General features: G+C 44.1%; 1 protein-coding gene across 1 annotated transcript; it reads right to left on the reverse strand.

Moving 5' to 3' along the window:
* Window positions 1–13,701: 13,701 nt before the first annotated feature.
* Window positions 13,702–17,246, reverse strand: LOC145417181 (uncharacterized). The gene is given in 6 exon segments (XM_080285958.1): window positions 13,702–14,087; window positions 14,220–14,393; window positions 14,976–15,233; window positions 15,330–16,025; window positions 16,118–16,509; window positions 16,624–17,246. Coding segments are annotated over 6 exon segments (2,529 nt in total).
* Between the last annotated feature and the right edge of the window lie 1,850 nt (window positions 17,247–19,096).

Below are 19,096 nucleotides of genomic sequence, written 5' to 3' on the forward strand. Positions count from 1 at the left end.
TACAACATCTGGTAATCCCTTTATTCCATAGTCATCTTAATCATTGTCATCCTGATCTCATTCCCACCTTACAGTATTCTGGTGTTCCATTTTCCTCTCTTTGGCTCTAAAATAATTCCCCATAATTTGCCTCGTTTGTGCATTTGATTATTGTGCTATACTTAACGTCAAATATAGCACAGTACTGAAAGCTTATAATATTGAGTAAGGGTCAGAAGATAAGGTACTTTCTGTAAGGCACTATTGACATTTTTTAATCACTGTTTCCTCAATCTACCATTATATTGAAGGAAAAATTAAAGAGAAAGTAAGCTATGGAAAATGTTGAGGCCAGGGAACTGGATTGAGCTGGTTGGCAGAATTCTGTCAGGGAGGAGTATATGACTAGGGTTTGGCACCCCTGTCCTTTGCCAGCAAAATTGTAATGATCAGACTGACTCAAGGTGATAGGTGGTATGAAACACTGACAAATGGATGTTTATGCCTGTGAAGTGGAGTCAGGATTCTAGGGGTGTGAATGGTGAGTGAATGAGAGTGTGGTCTATTTAATGGACAGACTTAACAAGAGCCTACATGTAGTGGTGCCAGGTACCCAGAGGGAGCCAAGCAGCTGTGGTGTCCACCCAGAAGCCAGACTTTCTTATATTTCCCTGCACCTCACTGTGGGAAGGACCCTGGTGAGGTGCTGTCTGCCAGAAGGACATGACAGATCCCTACATAGTGTATATAGCTGCTGTACTGTGTCTGTGGGATGGCCCTACAGAAGCAGTGGCTTACCTGTGTTTGACGGGTCTGCTCAGCCAGACAGGCCTGGGTTAAGCAGCAGCAACTACTTATGGTTAATTTCCCTTTGTCAGGTTACCAGGACTGTGAAGTTGGTACCCAAAACACCCGACTCCAACTCCACAGGCCTGCAGGTTACTTCTTGCTCTCAGGATCTTACCTCACCACATCTTTAGGTGGGAAGAGAGGTCTGGGTCATGATGATGATGATAATAATAAAGCAGATTAGAGATATTACTCTCTAGGAGTTACTGTATGTCAGTACTGTAGCAGCACTTGATTTTTAAATGTAAGAGTTCACATGTGATAGATTTACCTGTCAGTATCATTGAGTATCATCATCGTCATCCAGATTTCTTTGACCATCCTAAGGAAGGCAGTGTTCAGAAAGCAAGGAAAGAGAAAGCGCAGGAGAGGGAGAGCAGACAACAGTATATCCAGTGAAATGGGCTTGACATTCATTCATTCACTATTATTTATATCTGCTTTTCATTTGACCAGGCAGATATAGTTAACATGTCAACTGACAAGTTAAAAGGGGTTGCCAGAGGGCATAGATTAATAAATCCTTTTTTCATCAGGGTGTACAAAGCTGCCACACACCGTGACTGCCTCCACCCCAGGCCAGGAATGGGCAGAGTACATGGAGGTGTATCAGCTCATTGAGAAAGTACGTGAGCATGAGTAAGGTGGGTAGTATGGAAAGAGAGACTGCCCTTTCACCATGAAATGCATTTTTTAAGTTGAAAACGCTTGTTTGTTCATAGCCAGAACAACTTTATCAAGGTGTCATCATACTGAAGAGGTTAATGAGGATGTTGCTAACCCAGTCATTGTAGTGTAATGTCTCTCCTAGGCTGGTGATTGTCTGGCAGTAAACAGAATCAGACACAAAAGACATTGTGGCAATGAAGGCATACTGGAAGATTGTAATCAGTGCTTTACCTTGGGACAGGATGTTCTGTTTGTCATGAACAGTGACTTAACCCCTTCAGTCCAGGGACATCCTTATTATTTTGGAAGGATCTCTACTGATGAAGAGATTAATTAATTCTGAACTGGTATCTTACCCCTCCTGTTTGAACAGTTTCCTAAATGGAATAAAGTAATGTGGAAGCAGAAAAAAAAGCTTTAGATGGATGAGATTAAGCCCCCTTACACACACACACACACACACACACAGTTTGAATTGACAGTCTTGACTGGACTGAAAGCTTATGGAATGTGGTGTTAGCTCATACACAGTTCAGTTTGACAGTGAGGCTGGACCTCAGTTCATACATGAGGATAACCACTTGTTTCCCAGGACATTGTTTTTGAGTGGAGGAGGAGTATTGATATTTGACCATGGTGGAAAAGAAGGCCAGCTCTCATGAAAAATGATTTAATGAATGCTTACTGAAGTTTTTTTTTTTTCACCTTTACATTTCCGTTTGTTAATGAGAATGTCATTGGCAGCTGCCCTCATGTTTCTGTGTGAGTATCCACTGCACTGTACATTCCTCAGGCCTGGATGTTCATGACAGTTTTGTATACTCAGTCCAGGTTTTCATGTAAGACTCATGTACAGTCAGTCAGTGGGACCTCAGTCAGTCAGTGGGACACAACATGAACTAATATGGATGATGGCTACTGAAAAATACCTCATGATTTTTTCCCCACATTGATAAACCTGCCTTCATTAGGATGTCATATAATGTTTGCTTGTGGCATTTTCCAGTCAGTATTATTATCATATACATATTCCAGTGTTAATAGATTGATCTCCTTGGAACTTCTCAAGCTATGCTGATAATTTGGGATATCATTGTACCCGCCCCCCCAGTGTGATACTTATTTGATTGACTGCATTAGAGTAGGAGCATGTCTGAACATTTATTACAGCAGCAGTGAAGGCCCAGCCCAGCTGAATAAGGCATGTAGGCCAGTCATACACAATCTGACCAAACTGTCTACCAGTTTTTAGGCACTGGTACAGTACTCATTTCAAGGCTTCAGTTGTTTACAGTCCATGCCTTGAGTTTACCCCATCTTAGCACATGCACAAAGTGGTTTGAACTTGTTTCCTCAGCAAGACTGACAGTTGGAAGTGTGGGTATGAGGTACCCTAGGAGGAGGGTACAGGTAGTGGGGTGTGACAATGTGTATGCCATGTATTGGTGTAGGGGTATGGTGACCCCACTGCCTAACACTTGTACAGATTGCAAGGTTTTTGTACCTCCTCTGACACAGGAGAAGAGGTTGTACTGCGGACTTACGTTCTTCTATGATTCGTTGTAGATTTTTCCCACCTTGTGTAATATAAGCCATTGGGTAATGATGATGATACAGTCAGAGTAAGCCTGTTGATGCTGGGTGTTTCCATCAGATGATTAACCCCTTCAGTATAGTAACGTTTTGGTAGTTCACACAGTACTTGCCACAGCTAGGTAATTTTATTCACCTTAGGAGATCCCACTGGTAGAGAAGGGGTTAATTAAGGCTATATCTGACATCTCGGATGGGGAAAGTGTAGCCTAAGCTTAATGATATTGCCTAGTGATGGCACGAATGAATTATAAATTGCCTGTGGGTGGAAGGGGTTATAATGATCAGGTACAATAGTAGTAGGATGAAAATCAGTACTGGTTTGTGCTGTTGTGTTCTCAGACATTAATGTGAACCATCCATCCACCCATCATCCAATCCTGTGTTACCCCATGAGGAGGGTAGGAGCCCAGGGCAAGGCAAGTTGGTCCTGACATTTAAGATGAGAGTGACCAGCCTCACTCATCCCTGAGTGGCATTACGTGAGCAGTAAACCCCAAGCATTCCTTGGACACAAACCTTCACCGGCTCTATCCGATTGGAGCGCCGTAATTACCCACTAAACCACCAGGCGCCATAATTTGGCTATATGGTTACCACCCAGCATAGTAAATGGTTTCCTGGTGTACAGGACACCATTTGGCTTGTCACTCAGTGTAGAGTCACCCAAAGGCTGAAGGAAGAGGAAAGAGTGAATGAAAGAAAGACAGAAGAGGAAGTGTAAAGTCATCCTTAGGCACAAGGATGAGGAAAGAATGAAATAAAGAAAGACAGAAGAGGATAGAAGGAAAGAAGGAAGGAGGAGAGGAAAGAGCAGACACCTGAGAGCAGCACTACATCGAGTGAGTGGATGGTGAGTGTCCCCACCTGCCACAAACATCTTTTTTTTTTTTTTTTTTCCAGTACTGTAGTATATGGTGTGAGTACTGTATCAAAAAAGTTAGAAGTGACAGCAGTGGTTATGAGACGACTCATGAAGATATGTGGCATGCGTAGATTGGATCGCCATATCATTTGTAAAAGCTCCAACTTGCTTGCATGTGTTAGCCTTGGTTACCTAATAGCAGCTTTCCACACTGCACGGTTTCTGGGAGCCTCGCTGTTCAGTCTCTTATCCCTGATGTCGCATTGTAACTTCATCCAAGGTTTTTTTTTTGGTCTGTTTCTCGTAGCCCCACTCCTGACATTCACACTTTTCACCTTCCTCATCCAGTTGTCATCTTCCATCCTCTCAACCTGCCCAAACCATCTCAGTCTACCCCTCTTCATTAAAGCACCAATACATTCAAGTCCCAACCTTCCTCTCAACTATGCAATCATAATCCTAGCCTTCCACCCCCCAAGGCCTTGCATTCAAGAACACACTGCATGTCTAATCATTGTCATCTCCTTACGGTTGAAATGAGTATCCTCTTCCTTTACTGCCCAGGTCTCACTACCATACAACATACACTCCTAACACATGCTGCTTACAAAATCCCTTTGAAGTGGATAAAAAATATGGACAGCCTTATAAATGAAATGAAATAAAACTTCTAAAAAGATGAGGAGTAAGTAAATGTTCGGGTAAATGGGTGGAAGAGTTTTATATTGTACTGTATGGATCTATCAAAATTAATCAGTAGGATGTCAGTGATGAAAAATTTAGATGGAATGTGAGGGTGGAAGGCAAAGGAAATAGCTTAATATTTTAAAGAAATTTGTGAAAAAAACAAATGTGAATATTTATGAGGCAAAAGGATTGAAGAATAGAAATGAATTGGAAGAAAGAGTGTATATATTGAGGTTCATAGGACAAGACTTGCATGCTTAAAAGAAACTTGACAGTGGAAGGGTTCTGCCTCACAGTTGTTGTGACACTAAGGTAAGAATGTAAAGTATATCGCCTGTCACTGTTTTCAGTAGGATGAAGCCAAGAATTTAGAAGGCTTGAATGATAAATGAATGAATGTATGGGCCTGTTCATTGAGCTTTGGGTGTATAGTTCCTCTCACTTTTGTGTTTTCCTTTGCTTGTCACTGGATCCAGTCCACCTCATTTGTAATTGTGGAAAATTGGATGGGGATGATGAGGTGTTCATGCTTGTGAAAAGTACAGTACTTTGTAATAACTCTGGATTCCTTTGCATACTACATTTTTCCTGACTATATTCACTTGTGTCAGTGTAGGATTCATGTTGTCAGTGATTTAATTATAGTAGTTAGAAGTTGGAGGTTAAAAGATGGAAGTTTGGAGGGTGAATTGCTTGAAAGGGTACAACAGAGAAGAAAGGTTGCTGGTTCCTTGAGAGCAGTGATAGGAAACATGGAAGTGAACATGGAAATGAAAGAGTTACTACATGACAGTATTGTGATACCAACTCTAACGTATGGAAGTGAAGCTTGGACCTTGTTGGAGGGACACAAGTCAAGAGTAAGAGCAGTGGAAATCAGTTATTTGAGAGGAGCCTGTGGAGTCACATGGAGAGACAGACTGACAAATGAGGATGTGAAGGAGCATTGTGGTTTGGATGTGGATGTGATAGGAAGTGTTAGGGGGAACAAATTGAGGTGGTTTGGCCATGTAGAGAGGATGGAGAGTGAGAGACTGACGAGGAGAGTGTAGGTGAGTGAGGAGGAGGAGGAGGAGAGAGGGAGGGGAAGCCCAAGGATGAGATGGAGGGGTGAAGTGGAGAGGTATATGAGAGAGGGGAGTGTGAATTGGGAGTAGGGCAGTGAAATGGTGGGGGACAGGGTGACATGGGGACAATTTGTTTGTGGCCACCCCGTATGGGATTAAGGCGTCTGGCAGTGGATGAATAGATGCATGTGTGTGGAGGATGAGGTGGAGGGTTGGAGTATATGAGGGAGAGGGGAGTGAGTTGGGGGAGGGCAGTCAAATGGTGGGTAACAGAGCGACTTGGAGGCGTTTTGTCTGCAGCCACCTTGTGTGGGATTAGGGTGTCGGGCTATGGATGGATAGATAGATAGGTAGTATTTGTTTGTTGCATGGCTGGTAATGGACTTGTGTTGAATCATTTAAGGGGCAGCTCAGAACCTTGCACTTTTTAAGGAGCTGTGATCTGCGGATGGGTAATGTAATGGATGATGACAGGGTTGAAATTGCTGACACTTCTGCTGACGAACATTTTATGGATGGAGAGTGAGAGACTGACGAGAAGAGTGTATGTGAGTGAGGTGGAGGGGAGAAGAGGGAGGGGGAGGCCGAGGATAAGATGGAGGAATGGAGTGGAGAAGTACATGAGAGAGGGGTGTGTGAGCTGGGAGCTGGGCAATGAAATGGTGGGAGACAGGGCGACATGGAGGCGTTTTGTCTGCGGCCACCTTTTGCGGGATCAAGGCATCTGGCAATAGATAGATGGATAGATAGATATTTTATGTGTGTGTGTGTGTGTGTGTGTGTGTATTTACCCAGTTGTGATATACAGGAAATGAGCTACACTCATGGGGTCCTGTCTCTTTTTCGCATTGTCAAATTTTGCTTTGAACTCGTTTAAGTTTTTAGACTGGACGATCTCTTTGTCCAGGCTATTCCACAGGTCTGTGCATCTATATGGAAAGCTGTATTTCTTGATATCCTTCAAGCAGCATGGTTTTTTCAGTTTCATTCTGTGTCCTCTTGTGCTCACCCATCCCATACAAATAGATCATTTTTATCAATTTTATTTATTGCCATCATGGCCCTGAACACTGCAATCATGTCGCCCCTCTCTCTCCTTTCTTCTAGGGAAGGCAGGTCCAGCTTTTCCAGCCTCTCTCTGTACGACAGATCTGCCAGGCTGGGGACCATCTTGGTTGCTGTTCTTTGTATTCTCTCGATCTTGTTTATATCTTTCTTTTTGTGTGGGCACCACACTACTGCCGCATATTCCAACCTGGGGCAGATCATGGCCACTATCAATTTTTTCATCATTTCCTCATCCATGTAATGGAATGCCATTCGTATGTTTGTCAAGAGATTGTACGTCCCTCTAACTATCTTGTTAATGTGTTTTTCTGGTGACAAACTATCCCGGACCAGCATTCCAAATCTTTCTCTTCTCTTACTTTTGTGATTGGTTCATTACCCATCAGATAATTCAGTGATGGCCTCTTGGTACTTTTGCCCATTTCCAATATTTTACATTTTTTTGCATTGAATTTCATTTCCCACATCCGGCTCCAATGATGTGTCCTATCCAGATCCTCCTGCAGCATTTTACAGTTTTCGTCAGCTTCTATTTTCCTCAAGATCTTTGCATCATCAGCAAACAGACTTCCATAACTGTTCATTCCATCTACCATATCGTTTATGTAAATCAGGAACATCACTGGCGCCAACATCGAGCCCTGTGGGACTCCACTTGTTACTTCCCTCCATCCAGACATCTTGTCCTTTATTACTGTCCTCATTTGTCTGTCTCTCAAAAAGCCTCTCATCCATTCCAGGAGGTTTCCCTTCAGTCCTCCTGTGTGCTCCATTTTCCACATTAGTTGCTTGTGGGGTACCTTGTCAAAGACTTTCTTCAGATCTAGATACACACAATCCACGCAGCTGTCTCTCTCTCCTGTAGCACATCAATCGCTCTTGAGTAAAAGCTCAACAAGTTGGAAACACACGACCATCCACTTCTGAATCCAAACTGACTTTCAGCCAAAATATTCATCTCTTCCAGATATTTTATCCATCTGTCTTTCAGGATTCTCTTGCACAATTTTGCGACTGTGGTGGTCATGGACACCGGTCTGTAATTCAGGGTTTTTTTCTTGTTCCCTGCCTTATAAATTGGTATCACATTTGCCCTCTTCCATTCCCGAGGCACTTTCCCCTCTTCCAGAGAACACACAATTAAACTGTGAATCTTATCCGCCAGTTGTTCTCTGCATTCCTTCAGTACCCAATTAGAGATTCCATCTGGTCCTGGTGCTTTCCTTACATCTTGAGTTTCCAGTAATTTATGCACTTCCTGCACTTCCACTTTTATATACAGTATTTTATATAAATTTATATACCCCCTGGGGGTAGAGAGGTTTCAAGAATACTCCCCCAGTATCCCTGCTTGTCGTACAAGGCGACTAAAAGGGTTGGTGGTGGGTTAGTGCCCCACCCCGTAAAAAGAACTAGCTAAAAAAGCAAATAAAGCGCCTCGGACCCGGACGGACCATACGTTGATGACTAAGGAACGGACAAAGGACATTCTGAGGGTAGGAACGTGGAATGTGAGAGGAGTGAATGATGAAGTGAAAGAGAGAGAGATTGTCCAGGTGCTTGAGGATGCAAAAGTGGATATATGTGGATTGACTGAAACTAAATGGTAAGGTGAAAGGATGAGAGAATGGGAATACGGTGTAGGTATATGTGCGGGAGTCAGTGAGAATGAGAGGGCAAGAGAGGGAGTATGTCTGATGATAAGCAAGAAGTGGAAGGAGAATATAAGAGAGTATGGAACAGTGGGTGCAAGGATTGTATGGGTGAGGATGAAAGTAGGTATACAAGCATGGGCGATTATATGTGTGTATGCTCCAACAGAGGATCGAGTGGCAAGAGTGAAAGATGAGTTTTGGGCGAGAGTAGAAGCATGTATGGACAAGTTTGAGAGGAGCGAGAGAGTGCTGTTGATTGGAGACATGAATGGCAAAGTTGGGAATGTACGAGTGGATGGAGTGGTTGGTCAGTGGGGTGTGCCAGCTGACGTAGATGGGAATGGAAGTGCTTCGGTGGACATCTGTGCTTGTAAGGGGTTGACAATAGCCAACACCTACTTTCGGCATAAGATGATCCACCAGTATACATGGAGAGTAATGAGGAGGATGGATGGTGAACTTGTTGAACGAAAGGCAGTGATAGACTACGTGTGTGTGGATGAGCGAATGAGAAGACAAGTGTTGGATGTAAGGGTGTGGAGCGGGTGGGGGAATGGAGTCTCGGACCATCACTTAGTGATGGCCAAGGTAGAGCTGCAAAGAAAGTGGTTGAGGAGACGAAGGGGAAGACAGGAGGAAGCAGCTCCTGTGAGAAGAGTGGAGAAATTGCAAGTTAGTGAGAAAATGACAGAGTATAAGAGCATAGTGGAAGAAAGATTGGGAAGGTATGAGCTAGAGCAGATGGAAGGGGTGGAAGACGTATGTAAGATATTCACGGAAGAGATAGGCGCAGCGTGTGAGGCGGTTTGTGGAGTGAGGAGGAGATGCAAGGGTGTGCAAGGGACAGCATGGTGGAATGATGAGGTGAAACGAGCTGTGGAACAAAAGAAGAAGGCATATGGTGAATGGTTGGCGAGTAGAGGTAGGGGAGAAGATGAGAGAGAGAAGAGAGAGGTATATGTGAGCAGGAGAAGGGAGGTTAAGAGACTGGTGAAGGAGAGTAAGAAGAAAGTGGATGAAGAGTTTGGGAGGAATCTGAGTGTGAAATGGAGGGAGAGTAAGAAATTGTTTTGGAAGGAGGTAAAGAAAGTAAGGCAGTGTGAAAGGGGAAATAGTAGGGGAGTGAAAGATAGAAATAATAGATTGTTGGTGGAGAAGAGAGAGAAATTGAGGAGATGGAAGGAGCACTTTGAGGATTTGTTGAATGTAGAGAGTGAGAGCAGTGTGAGTATAAGTGGTTGGGGAATGGCTGGGAGAAGAAGAGATGAGAGGAGGGAGGAAGAGATCAGTAGGTCGGAAGAAGTGGAAGCGATGAAGAAGATTAAGCTGGGAAAGGCCCCAGGAATTGATGGAGTGTGTGGTGAAATGCTTAGGTATGGGGGTGAGATTGTTGTGGAGTGGATATGGAAGTTGTATAGATTGGCTTGGGAAGAGGGAAGGGTTCCAGAGGACTGGAAAACAGGTATAATTGTTCCTCTGTACAAAGGAAAAAGGGAGAGAGAAGTATGTGATAACCATAGGGGTATTTGCCTTCTTAGTGTGACTGGTAAAATATATGGTAGAATACTCATTGATAGGGTTAGGCATATGACAGAGGAGCTAGTTGGAGAAGAACAAGGGGGATTTAGGAAGGGAAAAGGGTGTGTAGATCAGATATTTGTTCTAAGATGTTTAGTGGAGAAGTATCTAGAGAAGGGAAGGAAAGTGTATGCTGCCTTCATGGACTTGGAGAAAGCTTATGACAGAATAGATAGGCAAGGTATGTGGAAGGTATTAAGAATATATGGAGTGGAGGGGAAATTGTTGAGTGCTGTGAAGAGTATGTACGAGGGAGCTAGGGCTACGGTGCGAGTGGATGGTGAGCTGAGTGAGTTCTTTGATCTCAATGTGGGACTGAAACAGGGGTGTGTAATGTCTCCATGGCTGTTTAATATATATATGGATGGGGTTGTAAAGGAGGTGCAAGGTAGGGCAGTGGATGTGGGGGTGGCCCTAATGAATGAGGGTGAGATTTGGAAGCTTCTGGTGTTGCTGTTTGCTGATGATACAGTATTGTTGAGTGAAGATGAATGGGAGTTGCAAGGTTTGGTGAATGAATTTGGGACAGTGTGTAGGAGGAGGAAGCTGAAAGTTAATGTAAACAGAAGTAAAGTTATGGTGTTTGAGAGGAATGAAGTCACAGAGTGTGCAGTGAGGTTGGATGGTGAGGATATGGAGAATGTGAGTGCATTCAAGTACTTGGGTAGTGTGATGAGTAAGGATGGAACTTTGGGGGATGAAGTACGTGAAAGGGTACAACAGGGAAGAAAGGTTGTTGGTACACTGAAAGCAGTGATGAGAAATAGGGAGGTGAGTATGGAAGTTAAGAAGTCACTGCATGATGGTATTGTGATCCCTACCCTGACGTATGGAAGCGAGGCATGGACCTTGCAAGAGGGGAACAAGTCAAGAGTGAGAGCAGTGGAAATGAGTTACTTGAGAGGAGCATGTGGAGTGACGTGGAGGGACAGGTTGACGAATGAAGAAGTGAAGGAACGTTGTGGGGTAGATGTGGATGTGGTTGAAAAGATTAGGAGAAATACACTGAGGTGGTTTGGACATGTGGAGAGAATGGAGAATGAAAGACTGACTAAGAGGGTGTATGTAGGTGAGGTGGAGGGAGGGAGAGGGAGGGGTAGACCGAGGATGAGGTGGAGAAATGGAGTTGAGAGGTATATGAGGGAGGGGGGGATGAGTTGGGGGGAGGGGAGTCAAATGGTGGGTGACAGAGTGACTTGGAGGCGTTTTGTCTGCGGCCACCCTTTGCGGGATTAGGGCGTTGGGCTATAGATAGATAGATAGATTTTATCATTACATTTCTAGTGTGTGTGTGTGTGCTTTAATTATTTTCAGTGATGGAGAGAGAGAGACACTTCACATGGTAACACTTGATATAACTAGACAGTTCCACTGCCTGGTTATGTTGCTCTTCTCCTACACTATCCTGTGAAAGGAGTGCTGTAAGTCCAAAGGTGTCTTTCCCCTGCAGTGCACACTCCTCTATTTGGAGGATGGGGAAGGAGCTTAGGCAGTGGTACCAAGTGGTTATATCACTGCCACCACGTGAAGGTGTCCCTACCCAACTGTTCACAAAGTTATTCAGTTTGTGACAGCCTTCATTAACACCTTCATTACATACCATTTTCCTAAGCCCCTTTAACCCAAGTGCTGGTTTTATATATTTTTTAATTCAGCTTATGGGAGACCTGCTCCTTTCACCTCTGTTGCAGGACAAGTGTATTCAGACTGAAAGATAAATTATATATTGGCTGGTAACCAAGGAGAGTCATTCCCACCTCACAACTAAAGTTCATGGAGTTTCATGCAGCCATGACTTTTAGTTCCATTATATGAACACAGACAAGCTGTAACTCGAAATGAACGGATCTTGAATTTGGTTCTCTTTTGTATTGTTTTTGTTTTTTTCTTGAATGGAATGGTTTGTGGGCTCCTAGCCTTTGGTCCCTTCTTTCTTCCATAAAAAAAAAAAAAAACTCTTTCCCTCATTGACAGTTCACCTGTACCGTCGACATGGATTACCACACTGAGGAGTACCGTCCTGCCGGTGTACTCCATCTCCCACTGACGGTTCAGTATTCCAAGCGGATGAGGAGCGACACGTATGAGCCGGCTGATCATCCACAGATCAGAGAATTTAAGGTGTGTTATTTGGCATCTGTTTACATCAGCTTACCCATTTACACCTATTTTCAGTACCATTTGTGTTTCTTTTATACATAATTTACACTTACTTACCCCCATTTAATTATTAGCATCTTCATTTACACCTAGTGATAGTATCTGTTTACAGTTATTCTGTACATAATTTACTGATACCCTTTTACTCTGACTAAAATTACCATCTCTTGATTATGGAGTTGTAGCAAGAGATTAACACTAAGAATATAATGCTGGTCATGAAGAACTTGTACGGAAAAAAGTATAGAGTTACAGTATTGTCTTATTCTGCCAATGAGTTACATCAGATAATGTGTAAAAGGACATAAGTTTGGGCCATGTTAAGGTGAAGCACTTTAGTTAGTTACACATAGAATATGACCAGTGGTGCTGGTGTTTTGTCCCAGGTTAGTTACACATAGAATATGACCAGTAGTGCTGGTGTTTTGTCCCAGGTTAGTTACACATAGAATATGACCAGTAGTGCTTGTGTTTTGTCCCAGGTTAGTTACACATAGAATATGACCAGTGGTGCTGGTGTTTTGTCCCAGGTTAGTTACACATAGAATATGACCAGTGGTGCTGGTGTTTTGTCCCAGGTTAGTTACACATAGAATATGACCAGTGGTGCTTGTGTTTTGTCCCAGGTTAATTAGAATATGACCAGTAGTGCTTGTGTTTTGTCCAAGGTTAATTAGAATATGACCAGTAGTGCTTGTGTTTTGTCCAAGGTTAATTAGAATATGACCAGTGGTGCTTGTGTTTTGTCACAGGTTAGTTAGAATATGACCAGTAGTGCTTGTGTTTTGTCCCAGGTCCATCTGAAAAGCCAATATGACACCCACCACACTAAACTGATGATGTTTGGCCACAAAGAAGGACTGAGGCTCGTCATGCACACCCCCAACTTGCTGCCCTACCAGTTCATCAACGGCTTCTGGATCTCACCCCTGATTCCTGCCCTGGGTGAGTTTTTTGTTATTATTCTCCTTGTTCTTATCATTCCTGTTATTATTATCCATCCATCATCCAATCCTACGCTGCCCCATGAGGAGCGTAGGAGCCTGGGGCTAGGCAGTTGGTCCTGACATTTAAGATGAGAGTGACCAACCTCACTCATCCCTGAGTGGCATTACGTGAGCAATAGACTCCAGTCACCCCTTGGATATAAACCTGATGTGGGGTAGCAAAACACATCGGGGCCTATATGTAGGCATTACTCAACATAAAACTATGATACATCTGAAACAAGCATAATATCTTTAGAATAGGAACGGAACACAGACACTCATACAACACAATAATCCACAAGTAAAATATCACTAGACTGTATATTAGAATACACACCTGGCTTGGTTGCCTGCTTCTCCCGAACTGACACCACACCTACAGACTCGCTCCCAACTCAACTAGTATACAGTGTTGCCAGACCTAAGCGCCAGCGAATAAGTAACTAGTACGACCAGTTAAATGGTTACACTGTTACAGAGTTAACAACTACAGACAATCATTACAATTATCATTACATTCTCCCCCTACCACAAAAGTGCATCTACGATGCCTCAAAACGAATAGGAGGACACCTGATATGCTCGGATCTCCTCAGAACCGGTGCACCCTCCGACTCAGGTTGTCGACCAGGGAGAGAAGTCTCAGGACCGGAACCCTCATCACCAACACTAACTGCTTCAGGAGTACTCAACCCCGGGGTTGCATCAGTAGTATCCTGAGACTGTGCTGGAAGTTCGCTGCCGGCTGGGGCCAAGTGTCGAGTAGATACAGTATCCTCCTTGCCGTCTGGATACCGAATATGAGCGTAATGAGGACTTGCTTGTACGAGCTCCACTTCATCAACTAGGGGATCCGTCTTGTTAGCTCGTACGTGGTGCTTCAGCAGCACAGGACCAGGGTTACACAACCAGGATGGGACAGTGGCTCCTGTAAATGAACGACGAGCATAATTAAAAAGTCTTTCGTGAGGGGTAACATTAGTGGTTGTATTTAGTAAAGAGCGAATGGAATGAAGGGCATTAGGAAGAATACTCTGCCACTACTGCGTTGGTAACCCACTTGACTTCAAAGCAGTAGTGATGGCCTTCCATATGGTTCCATTGAAACGCTCCGCTTGCCCGTTGCCTTGAGGGTTGTAACTTGTTGTCCTGCTGCAAGCTATTCCTTTACTGGTGAGGAACTCTTGCAGTTCCTTGCTCATGAATGATGTCCCCCAGTCTGAGTGGATATATGCTGCCATGCCAAAAATGGAGAATAACTGAGAGAGACACTTACTTATTGTCGATGCAGTCATATTAGGACATGGAAATACAAAAGGGAATCTGGAATACTCATCCACGACATTTAAGAAATACTGGTTCTTATCAGTGCTTGGAAGGGGTCCATTGAAATCTAGATTTAGCCTTTCGAATGGCTGAGTAGCCTTTACAAGTTGGGTCTTATCAGGACGGTGAAAATTAGGTTTGCACTCTGCACATATTCAACATGAACCAACAACTTTTATAACATCCTCAACGGAATAGGGTAGATTTTTAGACTTCACAAAATGTAGCAAACGAGTAACACCTGGATGGCACAAAGCATCATGAAGAGAAAAGAGTGATTGATGGTCATGACATGTTACTCCACAATATGACCTGGAAAATATGTCAGATGGAATTTTGTCTCTCCCTGGTCGGTAGATAATGTCAGAATCATAGCATGACAATTCCATCCTCCATCTTAAGATTTTATCATTCTTAATCTTGTTTTTGTGCTGTTTATCAAACATGTACTTCACTGAGCGTTGATCAGTTTTGATAGTGAAATGCTTACCAGACAAGTAGTGCCTCCAGTGGCGAACTGCCTCGATGATAGCCTGAGCCTCCTTTTCTACAGCAGGGGACCGTGTCTCAGATCCGTGTAGAGTTCGTGAAAAGAAGGCGACCGGACGTCCAATTTGAGTAAGAACTGCTGCAATAGCGGTGTTTGAAGCGTCTTTTTCAACTTCAAAGGGTGCAGTCTCATCGATAGCCTTGACCACCGACGACGCTATGTCTTTCTTGAGTTGAAAAAAAGCTTCCTTCACTTCCTCTGTCAGGGGGAAGGTAGTTGTGGCACTAAGTGGGTGAATCTTGCTCGAGTAGTTATATACCTACTGCGAGTAGTAAGTGAAGAATCCTAAAGTACGGCGGAGTGACTTCATGTCCCACGGTAGAGGCAAGTCTCGAAGTGGTTTCAGGCGATCCGGGTCTGGGCGAATCACTCCCTCCTCCACCACATAGCCCAAGATGGTGAGGCGTCTGGTTGAGAAAATACACTTGTTTTCATTGTACACTATGTTCCATTTCTTAGCAGCTTCCAGGAATCTCTGGAGATTCCTATCGTGCTCTTCCTGAGTTATCCCACAAATGGTGACGTCATCTAAATAAGCGAAGGTTCCAACAAGGCCCTCTTCTTTGATGAAGGAATCCATGATCCTCTGAAAACATGCCACTCCGTTGGTAACACCAAACGGGACACGGGTAAACTGATATAGCTTACCACATGCTTCGAAGGCGGTATATGGCTTGTCTTCATTTTTAATGGGCACTTGATGATATGCACTGCGGAGATCAGTCGTACTGAACACACGATACTGAGCGATCTTGTTTACTGTGTCGTCGATCCGAGGCAAGGGGTACCGGTCAAGGAGCGTGAACCTGTTGATAGTTTCCGAGTAGTCAACAGCCAGGCGTTTCTTGCGCGACTCACTCTTTACAACCACTACTTGAGCACGCCAAGGAGAGTTGCTCGGTTCAATAATTCCTTCACTTAACAACCTCTCCACTTCCTTTCCTATGAATTCATGATCCTCAGCAGAATAATGTCGTGACTCTGCTGCAACTGGATAACAGTCAGCCGTTAAATTTGCGAATAGTTCCGGGGGTCAGTGTTTATCACGCTGAGTCCACAGATAACGAGAGGGGGCAAGTCACCGCCATAGGTCAGCGTAACCTTTTCATGCCGCTTCTGGAAATCCTGACCCAAAATTATGTCAGAGCACAACTCTGGTAATACAGTCTGGCATACATTTTCATACTCCCGGCCGTTCACTTTGATACCAACTCTACAGAATCCGGATGTCTTAGATGAGAGTGAAGTATTCGCCATAGTCACAGTACTCTGGGACTCATGCACCTTTAGGGAGTGGCGTTTAACTAGGTCGGGATGAATGAAGATTTCTGAACTGCTGCTATCAATAAGTCCATTAGTTTTCACCCCATTGATTGAAACTTCAGCAACAGCTTTGGATAATGCACCTGGAGTGGCCGCTGCAGTTACGCTAGCCAGCGTAACATGGTCAGTAAGGGCTACCGAGGCACTAACACTGGAGGATCAACACACTTTAGCATAGTGACCCTTTTTCTGACACTTGTGACAAACTGCTTCACGCGCATGGCACTTCTTGCGTGAATGCCTCGAAAGGACACAAAAGAAACACTTGATACTGGTGCCAGCCATTAATGAAGCAGCCTTGGGCTTAAATTCACTGTTATTCTCACACGCTGCACTTACCAGATGCGAGGACGGAACACCACCATACGACTCTGAATCCTTTTGAGCGGACCCGAGAGCTTGCGCTTGATCAAACATGGTTGCAAGATCGAGAGTTTTGTTTTCTAACAATCGCTGCCTGATTACCGGAGACAGTAGACCACTGATGAAAGCGTCCCGGATAGATTCCTCACAGTGCAATGTTGCACTCACAGCCTTGAAATTACAGTCTTTAGCTAACACTTTAAGAGCACTGAGATACTCATCTAGAGTCTCACCAGTTTGTTGGTGGCGAGTAACGAGGCGGTGACGTGCAAACACTTCATTCGTAGGTTTCATGTAGCGAGCTTGCAGTGTGCTGATAGCGTCATCGTAAGTAGTACACTCTGATATAGCTTCATACACTTTCGGAGACACAAAGTTGGTAAGGAGCCTGAGCTTGTCCAATTTTTCTCCCAACACTGCTTCCAGAAAGTTTTCGAACGTCTGTTGCCAATGTCTTCACTCCTGCGCTGCCGACGGTGAGCTGGGGTCCGTGTCGAGTCGCTCTGGCCTCAGAAGATGCTCCATTCTGGCAGCGAAGCGATGGGTGCTGGCCCCTCAAGTTCCGGAGATTTTATTTTGAGTAAAATGATGTGGGGTAGCAAAACACATCAGGGCCTATATGTAGGCTTTACTCAACATAAAACTATGATACATCTGAAACAAGCATAATATCTTTAGAATAGGAACGGAACACAGACACTCGTACAACACAATAATCCACAAGTAAAATATCACTAGACTGTATATTAGAATACACACCTGGCTTGGTTGCCTGCTTCTCCCGAACTGACACCACACCTACAGACTCGCTCCCAACTCAGCTAGTATACAGTGTTGCCAGACCTAAAGGCCAGCGAATAAGTAACTAGTACGACCAGTTAAATGGTTACACTGTTACAGAGTTAACAACTACAGACAATCATTACAATTATCATTACAAAACCTTTACCGGCTCAATCCGATTGGAGCACAATAATTACCCACTAAACCACCAGGCACCAAAATTTGGTTATGTGGTTACCACCCAGCGTAGTAAATGGTTTCCTGGTGTACAAAAACCATTTGGCTTGTCACTCAGTGTAGTCACCCACAGGCAGAAGGAAGAGGAAAGAATGTGGGTGACTCTACACTGAATGACAAGTCAAATGGTTTCCTGTACACCAGGAAACCATTTACTACGCTGGGTGGTAACCATATAACCAAATATAGGCACCTGGTGGTTTAATGGGTAATTATTGTGCTCCAGTCAGATTGAGCCGGTGTAGATTTATATCCAAGGGGTGATTGGGGTTTACTGCTCATGTAATGCCATGCAGGGGTGAGTGAGGTTGGTCACTCTCATCTTAAATGTCAGGACCAACTGCCTAGCCCCAGGATCCTTATTATTATCATTATTATTATTATTATTATTATTATTATTATTATATTACCCCCTGGGGGTAGGGGGGGTTTCAAGAATACTCCCCCAGTATCCCTGCTTGTCGTACAAGGCGACTAAAAGGGTTGGTGGTGGGTTAGTGCCCCACCCCGTAAAAAGAACTAACTAAAAAAGCAAATAAAGCGCCTCGGACCCGGACGGACCATACGTTGATGACTAAGGAACGGACAAAGGACATTCTGAGGGTAGGAACGTGGAATGTGAGAGGAGTGAATGATGAAGTGAAAGAGAGAGAGATTGTCCAGGTGCTTGAGGATGCAAAAGTGGATATATGTGGATTGACTGAAACTAAATGGTAAGGTGAAAGGATGAGAGAATGGGAATACGGTGTAGGTACATGTGCGGGAGTCAATGAGAATGAGAGGGCAAGAGAGGGAGTATGTCTGATGATAAGCAAGAAGTGGAAGGAGAATATAAGAGAGTATGGAACAGTGGGTGCAAGGATTGTATGGGTGAGGATGAAAGTAGGCATACAAGCATGGGCGATTGTATGTGTGTATGCTCCAACAAAGGATCGAGTGGCAAGAGTGAAAGATGAGTTTTGGGCGAGAGTAGAAGCATGTATGGACAAGTTTGAGAGGAGCGAGAGAGTGCTGTTGATTGGAGACATGAATGGCAAAGTTGGGAATGTACGAGTGGATGGAGTGGTTGGTCAGTGGGGTGTGCCAGCTGAAGTAGATGGGAATGGTAGTGCTTTGGTGGACATCTGTGCTGGCAAGGGGTTGGCAATAGCCAACACCTACTTTCGTCATAAAATGATCCACCGGTATACATGGAGAGTAATGAGGAGGATGGATGGTGAACTTATTGAACGAAAGGCAATGATAGACTACGTGTGTGTGGATGAGCGAATGAGAAGACAAGTGTTGGATGCAAGGGTGTGGAGAGGGTGGGGGAATGGAGTCTTGGACCATCACTTAGTGATGGCCAAGGTAGA

This window comes from Coenobita brevimanus, chromosome 109 (genome assembly GCF_032717465.1).
Source record: "Coenobita brevimanus isolate Jiangsu-jjx chromosome 109, ASM3271746v2, whole genome shotgun sequence".
NCBI lineage: Eukaryota > Metazoa > Arthropoda > Malacostraca > Decapoda > Coenobitidae > Coenobita > Coenobita brevimanus.